Source organism: Tetranychus urticae, chromosome 2 (genome assembly GCF_039701765.1).
Source record: "Tetranychus urticae isolate SD_2017Ah chromosome 2, NJAU_TeUrti_SD_1.0, whole genome shotgun sequence".
NCBI lineage: Eukaryota > Metazoa > Arthropoda > Arachnida > Trombidiformes > Tetranychidae > Tetranychus > Tetranychus urticae.
Genome location: NC_142959.1, coordinates 2,899,092 through 2,910,314, shown reverse-complemented (window position 1 = coordinate 2,910,314; position 11,223 = coordinate 2,899,092). Strand labels below are relative to the sequence as shown.

Sequence of the window (11,223 nt, the reverse complement as noted above, 5' to 3'; positions counted from 1 at the left end):
AAAATTTATCTCTACCAGCGCCATCTTTAGTCGATTTTACTTTCTATTTACTTCAGCTTCTCATCTGTGAAATAATCTTGTATACAGTTGTTTGCAAACTGGTAGTGACAATTTTTGTTTTAATTAGATTGAAACAAGACTTAATGAAGGTTTTATTTCAATTTAATCCTTCACCAATTTAATTTTTTGATTCATATTTTTCATCAATTGTTCAATCATTCCTATCTTTTGTTGTTTTTTGTGCAACTCAACTAGTCTATTCTGGTATGCTTGTTGTGAAATAATTATCATAAGAAAAAAGTGAAAGACTGAAAAAATAATTTTCTTTATACTGTGGTGAGTTAGTTTATCACAATTTTAATTCTGCCTGTTTGATTATTTTGTTTGTTTCTATTCTTTTAATAGTTTTAGACAATTGAAAATTTATTTAATTTTACTCTGCTCATGTATTTTTGAGTTTATCCTATTCAATATTCATCACTCTAATCTTTCTACATTGTCTTTTAGTGTTTCTCAAAATTTACTGATCCAATTTCATATTGATGATCAAATCTTTCTAATTTCCATATGCATTTTTTACTCCATTTAATATGTAGGTACCATGAGTGATTACATGAGATCTGTACCAAGTACTCACAGGATCAGAGAAAAGGAGAGAGAAAGGGAAAGAGAAAGAGACAGAGAAAAACCAAGAGATAGAGTGAGGGATAAAACATACGTTAATAACAATTCCAGCGGAGCAAGCAGCCGAAGAGAAGTGACTGGTTGTCGATCTGAAAATTATTCAAGTCTACCTTCAGCATACTCTAATGACAAAGTCAACCATCATAGTGGTAGTAGTGTCAAAAGGGTCAGCGAAAGAGACAGAAGCAGAAGCTCAATGAAACGTCATGCCTCCGGAGATTGGGCTGAATATATCAGCTCTTCTGGCAAAAAGTATTATTATAATTCAGTGACCGGTGTATCACAGTGGGAAAAGCCAAAGGATTTTATTCACCCGACATTAGAAGATGATGATGACAATCAACCTGATGTTGGTGTTGTATCCAATAAGGATAAATATTTTACTTCAGCTGCTTCTTCGGTATCAAGGAAGGAAAAGACATCCTCCACGCCGGGTAGTTTGAAAACCTGTGATAGTGAAGACTCTAGAAGACGTCTACATGATGTTGATTCAACTCCGTTAGATGAAGCCAGTGATATCAGTGCTGACGAAGAACCATTTGTCAATAGATATGATACCAATACTTCTACTTTGGACGGTAAAGATCATCACAAAGCTGGTTATCATCATAGATACAGTGATGAAAAATTGCCTGTTGGTGTCCGAGATAGAGAAAGAGACAGAGAACGAGAGAGAGAAAGGGAAAGAGAAAGAGATCGTGAACATGATCGAGTTCGCGATCGAGACCGAGAAAGGGAACGCAAGAGAGAAAGAGAAAGAGAGATTGAAAGGAGAGATCGAGAGAGAGACCGAGAACGAGATCGAGACCGTGACCGGGAACGCGATCGCGATCGTGACCGGGAACGTGATCGTGATCGTGATAGAGAACGAGACCGGGAACGAGACCGAGAATATGATAGAGAAAGAGAAAATGATCCTTGGTTTGACAGAAGAACAGATGGAGTAAGAATAGATAGAGATAGAGAGCGCGACAGAGACAGGGATAGGGATAGAGAATGGGAACGAGAAAGGGAGAGAGAACGAGAGCGTAAAAGAGACAGGGAACGAGATCGAGATAGAGATCGTGATCGAGAAATTCTGAGAGAACGAGAGAGAGACCGGGAGCGTGAAAGAGATAGAGATCGTGAAAATGATCCTAGATTTGAAAAGCGGATGGATTTGGTGAGAAATGAACCAAGATATTTAGATAAACGAGTTGACAAAATTAATGAGCCTCGCATGGATTTGGTTAAATCTAATGAAAGTCGACTCAATGAATCCAAAGAGACTAGACCAGATCCAAGAGATCCTAGGCATCAGTTGAGATCATCAAGACAAGATAATCACAACTCTGAATCGGAAAGACGTCTCAGTGATGGAGCTGTTGTTGATGTACAAACACATGGTGGCTCAAGTAATCATCACAACTCCTGTGGTAGCAATAACATGACTTCGCCTGGTTTTATGAATGATCATAAAGGTTCAACTGTATGCAAAGAGATTAGTTCTTGTAACGATAGGAGTGTCAATTCATGTAATACAAATAGAAACCCTACTTCAACCTCTGTCCCTTCTGGAGGAGGACCTTCCACAGGGAATACCAATTGCTCAACTTCAGTACCACCGGCAGATCTTTTATCTCCTTCCCAAGTTAATTTAACCAATCTTCCTAAATTAATTAACCAATTAACGAATTCCCATGGATTACCCGATCTGTCCGACCTCTCACCTCAAGAAGCTTTAAAAACTATCCAACAAGCTTTGCAGTTAACTAAACAAGTTAAACAAAGGTCTGCCAATCAACAAATGCAAAACTCTCAAGGAATCTGGCTTAATTATCTATCTAATGTGAATAAACTTTCCTCTTCACCCTTGAATCATACTCCTGTGCATAACCAAGGTAATATAAGGGAATCTCCATCATCGCTACATTCTCGTCATCATTGTGAGTAATTATCCTTTACTTTTTAACCAATTTTTCCCAAGTAAAAGTCGATTCTTATTCTCCACAAAATTGGCGGTTAAATTAGTTTCCCTAGCAAATTTTTCATCAAGTTGCTTAGCAGTTTCACATTATTATGGAAACTTATTGAATTCATATCTTTGTAAATTTATCTACTGTACTAACCTCATAATTTAATTGTTATATTTATTTTTGAATTTTTTCAGCATTATCATCATCTGGAAATGCATCTCAATCTCATTCAAGGCAGTATCAGCAATCCCATCTTAGTCAATCCAGGCATCACCATTCGCAATCCCATCAATCTTCTTTACCACAATCGTATAGCCATCATCAGAGTGCTGATGGGATTAGACATGAACTCGATCTCCTCACTAACCGTAATTGGGCCCAATCACCCGGTTCGGATGTGAGCGTAGATTCTCCTACTAGAGGACCATCTTCAGTTTCTAGTATACCAACAGGTATTGGTACAACGTCTCTTAAACCATCTGTGCCTAGTTTGACACCATCATTGGTTAATTATTTTGATGAAAATCTTATTGGTCATGTTACTGGCTGGTCAGGCGAAATTATTGAGAAAGAGGTCAGTAAACTAAATTTTATGCAAATTTTTGGTCTAATCTGGTTCTATGTTTTTTGATAAAATAGATAAAAAAGCTTTCCGAGGAAGCGCATGAAATTGGAAGTTTAAACTCTACAAGAGTTTCAGCTGAGCTTAAAATGGCTCGATCTTTGGTTAGATTAACAGAAATTCAAGCAACTTTACAGGAACAAAGGTAAAATTTTCATTTCGATTATCCAAACACATTTGATCTTCAAAATAGTTCTTTGGTTTGGGTTCAAAATAACAAATGTCAAAATAGACAAAATTGTATTAAACCTCATAATTAATTTTAAAAGACGATTTTGCTGATTTGCTTCTGTTGTTTCGACCCATCAACTTGTTCTTTAACTAATGTCAATTTTGTTATCTTTTTTATTGACAGAATTCTTTATATCAGTCGGCAAATTAATGCAGTTGAAGGATGGAAAGGTCAAAATTTAGCGACTCATTCTTAGTAAAGAGTAGTTCATCTTAGTGGTTTATCTACTGATAATACTAATGATAATGTACATTTTGTCTATTTTTTTCAAAGTAAAATACTTCAAATTACTTAATGTGAATAATTTTTTCTTCCTATTCACTATTTAATTCCCAGTTTCTATTATAAATAGAGTAAAGAAATTATTAAGGTTTTATAAAATTAATTTTGTAAAAATAAAAATTAAAGATTGGAAAAGTTTAAAAGATGGCCAAAATGGGATAAAACCCAAAGCTTTTTATTTACTTTGTTCAATTATATTATATTTAATTTTTGTTTTAATTAATATTTTACTCTTTTGTTTTAATGGACACAAGCTATACACACAAGAAACAAAAAACTTATTTGTAACTATTACTGTTGTCAGTTGTACTTGCTTGAGAACGCAGCTCGAACAAACAAGCTAATAAAATAAAACAGTTTAGTTGAGATGTTGAGTTATTTTGATGTGTTGAACAGATGGTGAGATTGGTGATAATCATTTGTTTAAATATACTTAATAATTGTTATTACAATGGTTTTAAAAGTTCTTGCTTTTCAAACTCGGTCCATGCATTGTTGAGCTCAACGAAAATCAATTTAGCCAGTTCTTCATAATCACTTCCAACAAGCTGAAAAAGTATCAAAAATACAATCAATTTAATGATCTAATATAAAGTTTGCAACATTTTGTAAAATTTAAATCTGAATAAAACTTACTTTATCAGGATGAACTGCTAAGCAAGCCTTCCTGTACATTTTTTTAACATCGTTGTAAGTCATTAATTGCTGTAATCCAGTTTGTTGCCAGTTACAGTCATCCCAAACAATTGTGTGAAGGGAGGATAAAAGAGCTCGAATGTTCTTTTTCTTGTTCTCTTTCCATTCATTTACTTTTATTTCAATCGGACTGATACCTTCTCGTATCTATTAAATCACGATCAATATAAAACCAAAAGAAACTTTTTAAATTAATAACCTTTCATGACATTTGTTCATTTCATTCTTACCATTTCTTGCTTTTTCATAGCAGCAAGAGATTTGACTTGAGGTTCATTTTTAGATTGTTTGGGAAAATCTGAAAGCAGATCTTCAAATTCAAATCCAGTTACTCTGGGCCCAACAGATGAATTATTGCCATGACTCGATTCAGAAAAATATGCTCGATTGTAATCTGCTTTTGGAAGATTCGCAGAGCCTCCATTGTTAGTTGCTGAGGAAGAAGCGGAATTCGTTGAACTGAGAAAAGGTTGGAATGTTGAGAAAGATGAAACTCGAGGAATGCTTTGTGTAGTTGGTTGGTTTATTTTTTGGTTTTGAGATGTTGCCGAAGGGTTGCTGACAAATGATCCAAGCTCACTGAGTGGGTCAAGCTGAGTTAAATTAGGTGTTGAAGTGTTCCTGTGGAGTCCTGGATAGACATTCAAGTTTGGATTGTTAACAGAGTTATTGGTAGTAGAGGAGGAAGAGGAGGTGGTAGCAGCAGTTGAACTTGGGAAAAGTAGATCAGGTTTAGGAAGATGGGTGGGTGAAGTTGATTTAACTTGTGACGTTGGTACTTTATCAGTTGAATTAAATATATCATTGAGAAGATCGAAGGCGGAATTGGCTGTACCAGCCCCTTGATTTTCATTACTACCAGACGATGATGATGAGGGATCAATCAAGAGATCAAATGCACCAGAAGATGAAGGATCACCATCAAGTTTAGAGTTAGATATTGTTGCACCATCAAATCCACCACTAAAAATGGGATCATTTGACTGCTGGTTATAGCCAGTAGAATGAATGTTATTAGCAGTAGCATTGGTGCCATTACTTGGCACTCGGTCTCCTTCGTCAAGACTGAGATTTAATAGATCACCAACGGTATTAGTTTCTTTTCTATTACACTGTACACCATTAACAAGATTAGCTTCTTTTTCACTTGGCTGTCCATCATCAACAAGCTTTGATTCTCTTTTATTATAATTTCCATTATCGTTAGAATTATCCTCTTTCTGTCTTGGTTTACTAAATAGTCTATCATTTACTGGATTTGAATCTCTTTTATTGTTTTGTCCATTACCAATCGAATGAGGTTCTCTTTTATTTAATTGTCCATCATTCATAGGATTTGAGTTTCTCTTGGGGTACTGATCAGAACTAGTAGCATTTGCTTCTCTTCTGTTAAACTGTTGTTCACCAACCGAGTTATTTTCTCTTCTATTAATTTGTCCATTTGCGATGGATCTATAAGAAAATAAGTAAATAAAAATAGAATGCAAAATCAAATTAAATACGTTAACCCTAACTAAAAAAAAGAGATGATTTATATTGATAACTTACTGCTGAACAGTTTGCATGACCTTGGATGAGGTGTCTTTCAGGTAACGAGTGAACCCTGATAAGCCAAAAGTGGGTTGTGCTGAGCCAGGAGGTGGTGGAGGTTGTTGTGGTTGCAACGATGGTTGGTGTAATGGTGAAGGTTGATTTGGATTGATGGGAGTAGATTGATTGGAGAGGACGCAAGGCGAGTCTAAGTCAACAAAATTTTTATCCAACAGATTAATTATATCATCGATGGCGATTCTTTCTCGAGGATCAACTTTCAAACATGATCTAATGAGAGAAAAAGAAGTGATAGCAAAATAATTAATCAATCAGTTAGAATTAGAATTAGTAACAACAAATGATAGGATGACGAACAAAAATGACAAACAGTTACTAATCAAAGTAAAGTAGTTCATGAATTTATGGAGTAAGTGGGAGAGGAAACAATATAAGGAAAGGGAAGGGGAGGGAAAACAATGAAAAACAAAGAAAATTAGCTCTGAGTTTTTTTTTGAATAAACCTGAAAATAACAAAAGCCTGTTACGTCGTATTTTTTACCGTTTGAATAAAATGATAAATTTCAAGTGAGCTAACCTACCTAATAATTTGAAGATGAATTTCAGAATCTGGTACGTTTGGAGGAATCGTGTATTTACAGTTGATAATTCGGAGTTTTGCAGAATCTTCAAAAGGATGGCGACCAAATTTCATACAATAAGTTAAACAGCCATAAGCCCATATATCCATCGCAGTGTTAATCGGATAATTAAGATAAGTGTCAAGAGTTTCTGGTGGTCGATACATGGGTGTTGTATGCCTGGTCATCTAAGAAAAAAATTAAGAACCAAGATGGAAATTCACTCAATCAATCAATCAATCTTTCATCATTCATTCAAGCTTCTCATCTGTAAATTGAAATATCAAAAAAATGAAAAAAAAGAAGAAAAGGACAAAAAAAGAAACTCAGAAACAATAAATCTGGTTTGTTAAATTATAATCTAACTAATTTACTTCTTTTTGTCACGCTTGTGATCAAGAAAAATAGCGAACACTAAGTAAAACTTAAAAATTATCAATCAAAAACTAAAACTGATTGTAAAATGATAAAGTGTACTGAAGCATTAGTCCTGAAATAAGCTTGAAAAGGAACTATTTTTAGTGGGTCAAAATCTAAATGAACGAAACTATTGCAATTTTATTGTGAACAAACTCTATTTGTTAGAAGGTAAGGTATAATTGAATAAAATGGGTTTGCAGTTAAAAGTTTTGATGAATGTCGAGCTTATTACCTCATCTTCAAGGAGAGATCGTTGGATTGGTGTCCAATCATGATCTGGCTGGTAGCAATTGGTTGTTGCTGAGCCAAAATCACACAATTTTACAAAACCAGAATTGTCGAACAGAATATTTTCAATTTTAAGATCTCGATGGGTAATATTCAACTGATGCATTTGCTCCAAAGCCAGTGCTGTCTGGTAAAGTATCTTATTCAGTTGAGGAGTATTATCTAATGGGAGTGTTATATCTTTGAGACATCCGCGTCCACAGTATTCGCTAAAATAGGAATGAATGAAATTGATTAGTAAATGATTCTAAAATTAAAGTAAATAAAAAAATGTATCAGCTGGTAAGATCAAAACTAAACAATAAGACTTATTGTAAAAGCGATTGCGCATAATAAATAACATTTGTGTATTGAAAAATTGAAGACGAATATTCATACGAATAGATTATCTCCGTAATCTCGTGTAAACATTAATGAAAACGCATTAAAACAAAATTATAGTGAGTTAATCTGTATAGCAATCATAATAAAAAAATAAAAAAATGACAATAGCACGAAATAGCTGATAAGATTCGAGTAAACCTTAAGCTTATAAAGGATAAAGATGATTGTTCAAGGTCATTGAGTAATAATTCGTAACAAGCTCGACATTATTTTATCCATATATCACTACAATCACCTATATTTAACCTGACACTAAAATGAAATCAATATAACAAATCGCAAAATAGAAAAATATGAAGGTGTTGATAGGTATTAGAATAAATAATGTTTAGATTACCTTAATATGAGATAAATATTGGGATTGATTAGACCCCATGAGATGAATTTCATGATATGAGGATGAGGTTGAAGTCTGGTTAACACTTCTATTTCATTTTCAATTTCTTTCTGGGCCTCTTTACCGGAAGCTATCAATCTTTTCAGAGCATAACGCTCTTGATTCTGAAGATCTCGGACGCTGAACACAAAACCAAATCCACCTAATCAAAAGGAAATAATAGTCAAAGGTAAAGATGATTCGTTAGCACTTAGCACAATCGATAAAAGAACAGTCATTTATGGAAAGCATAATTCACCTTCAGCAACAACACGTTCAACTTTTAATCTATGTCCTTTGAGATTGATTGTTTGACCAACAAATTCGTTGCCAATATCATTTCTGTGGGATCCATCATCGTTTCCAGCGTTGCCCCAATTTGAACTAAAATTACTGAATGCGGACCGCAGATAGTCACTCATTGTACCTACACATCACAAGAGAAAAATATTAGAAAAATGGTGTTGATGGAAAAGAAGTAAAGAGGTAATAGGGAGATAAAGATTTCACTGATGATGGAAAATGATAAGCTCAAATAGTAAAATTAGACCTGAATCAAATTGAACGGTTAATGGGTTATTGAGATCGGTTGGAAGAGGGCAACAAGAATAGGATGTAAAAAAGAAACATCATAAATGAAGCGAAGAAAGAAAGAAAAAGAAACAAATAAAGAAGTAGAAAAAGATTGTAGACTAAAATTTGAACTTACCAAAAGTAAAATTATTTTCTTCCTGTCTTCGCTTTTCTTTGCTTATGGAATATCACTTCACAGCGAATAATGTAAACAAAAATAGACTAGTTACACAAATAAATTAAAATAGGAATGATTTAAGAGATGATTATGGTTAATTAAAGTGAAGAAAAATAAAGGATTAAATTATAATGAAAACCCTTATTTTGACTTGTCTTAATCTAATTATCTAATGTTACAACAGTAATTTACAGGGCAAAGCAAAACAGTTGGGAGAGTGTCTGAAAAATAACAGAAAGTGAACAATTCTAACGTAAGATGGCGTTTAGCTAACAGTAATTTGCAGCACAAACTTTGACTTGAGCTGACGATTTATGAATTTGAAATGAAATAAAAATAAAGTCTTGATGAAGATGAAGATTTTAACATTAAAAAATTTTCATGCCATTTCAAGTCGCTCTAAGCTTAAACTTCGATTTCATTTTGTAAATTTATGGTTATAAACTCTTGCTGTACTATCTTCCTGTCGAAGCGAAACAAGTTTCAGATCTTTAGCTGTCTTTAGTATTTGAAGAAGGTTTAACCAAAAATCGGAGCGATCTGTTTTGTTTCCCGACTTGAATACATTTTATGACTAGACATTGAAAATTGTATCAAAATCTGAAAATTCTGTTAGAACTGAACAAAAAAACAATCGTTTGAAGATTGTTTTTTTATCAATGGTATCGAAGGTACAAGAACCTAAAACGTGAATGCATTGAAAACCGTCGATCATGATTTATAAAAATTTTAAATGATCAAATGAACATAAAGATGCATAACGGACTAATCAACATGTTTGCGGCGAAGCTTGAATATTTTGAAATTTGTCTATTAATTGTGAAAATATATAATATGTCAGATCTTAGCGAAGATTGAGTCATTTATGGTTGTTACTAAAGACATAGTTAACACATTTATACACAAATAGACACAACTGGCAAAAAAGGCCAAAAATGGACTTCTTTCAGAATTACATTCTATTGGTTTGTAAGGATACTAAAACTGAGTCCATTTGTGGGATTTAAAGTTTCGCTGATCGACAGTTTTCAAGAAAATGGAGTTTAAAGTTGAAACTTAGATCGCTTTTTGTGCAATTAAAGGAGCAAGTTCATTGACAAAATTCATTTTTCTGATGTAATATTTGATAATCAACCAGAAAATGCATTTATTTTCAGCAATAAAATTTTCTGTTTTCTGTAAACATATTAGTTCGATTTTAAGTTGAATCGACCGATCTCTGTGACCTAAAGAGTTAAAGAGCTGAAACTCATTATTCGTCCATAAAACTTGTTGGTAAACATTATGGATCGAATACTTTTCCAACTTTATCGATAGTTATCTATATTTTGGCCCTTGGACTAAAAAATTTGAGCCTCAATATTTCGAGAATACAATTAGTTCTACAATCTTCATTCATCGACCAAACACTAGATATTATTATGATTTATCATAAGAGGAAATGTTAAACTATTCAAGATCTTACATTGTGTTACTTGTGCTGACAGATTTGATATTAATACTTGATTCATAAAGTTAAGTGTGGCTCAAACACAAATAGCGGTAGAATGTAATAGAAATATATTAGTTATTAAATTAACTAACTCAGATTTTATCAAGCATTCTGGCATATTTTATTATAGACCATATTTAAGTCTGATGTTTGGCCGATAAATGATGATTGTAGATGAGGCTATTCACGAAATATTGAGGCTAAAAGTTTTTAGTCCAAGGGCCAATATCAAGAAAACTTTCGATGGAGGGGAAAAACTATTTAGTCTAAGAAGTGTACCAATAAGTTTCATGGACTCATAATGAGTTTCAGCTCTTTAACTCTTAAGTTCGCAGAAAGAGGTCGGTTTAATTGAAAATCGAACTGGTCTGTTTTGTTCTGGACAGAAAGTTATATCTCTCAGTATAAGTGCATTTTCTTGTTGAAAATCAAAAGTTACATCAGCAAAATGAGTTCCACCAAAAAATCTGCTTTCATAATGCTATAAAAGGCGTTCGAAGTTTCAACTTTGACGTCTATTATCTCGAAAACAATTAATCAAAGAAATCTTTAAATCGCATAATGGGACTCAGTTTTGATTACCCTACAAACTTACAGAGTTTAAATCTGAACGAAATTGATTTTTCCACGTTTTTACCCATTTTTCTTTCAATGTTTGTGTCAATTTGTGCATAAATGTGCATAAATGTTTCAATTGTGTTTATTGCATCTTTTTAGTAATATTCTTCATCGTTTTAATGAAGTATTGAGTCTAAAAAGTGAGACAATCAAATCAAGTGTTGAGGCTTTGTAGACTTTAGGGACATAAGTTTATTGGGGCTCTTAAAAAGTTTTTCCGATCCACAGGTTTCGAGAAAATTGAGATCGAAT

At 33.4% G+C, this 11,223-nt stretch overlaps 2 protein-coding genes across 2 annotated transcripts; one reads left to right on the top strand and one right to left on the bottom strand.

The window, feature by feature from the left end:
- The first annotated feature begins 89 nt into the window (after nucleotides 1–89).
- On the top strand, nucleotides 90–3,783 carry LOC107363533 (uncharacterized). Its single transcript, XM_015930770.2, has 5 exons — nucleotides 90–336; nucleotides 597–2,609; nucleotides 2,834–3,213; nucleotides 3,279–3,406; nucleotides 3,617–3,783. Exons 2-5 carry the CDS (start codon nucleotides 602–604, stop codon nucleotides 3,687–3,689), a joined length of 2,589 nt encoding a protein of 862 aa, XP_015786256.2. The 5' UTR covers nucleotides 90–336; nucleotides 597–601; the 3' UTR covers nucleotides 3,690–3,783.
- A 128-nt stretch (nucleotides 3,784–3,911) lies between these two features.
- Nucleotides 3,912–9,041, bottom strand: aux (cyclin-G-associated kinase). Its single transcript, XM_015930769.3, has 9 exons — nucleotides 8,820–9,041; nucleotides 8,370–8,537; nucleotides 8,072–8,273; nucleotides 7,295–7,559; nucleotides 6,604–6,830; nucleotides 6,020–6,292; nucleotides 4,702–5,923; nucleotides 4,412–4,618; nucleotides 3,912–4,323 (listed from the first exon to the last, which is right to left on the bottom strand). The coding sequence occupies exons 2-9, from the start codon at nucleotides 8,530–8,532 to the stop codon at nucleotides 4,222–4,224; spliced, it is 2,661 nt and encodes an 886-aa protein (XP_015786255.1). The 5' UTR covers nucleotides 8,533–8,537; nucleotides 8,820–9,041; the 3' UTR covers nucleotides 3,912–4,221.
- Between the last annotated feature and the right edge of the window lie 2,182 nt (nucleotides 9,042–11,223).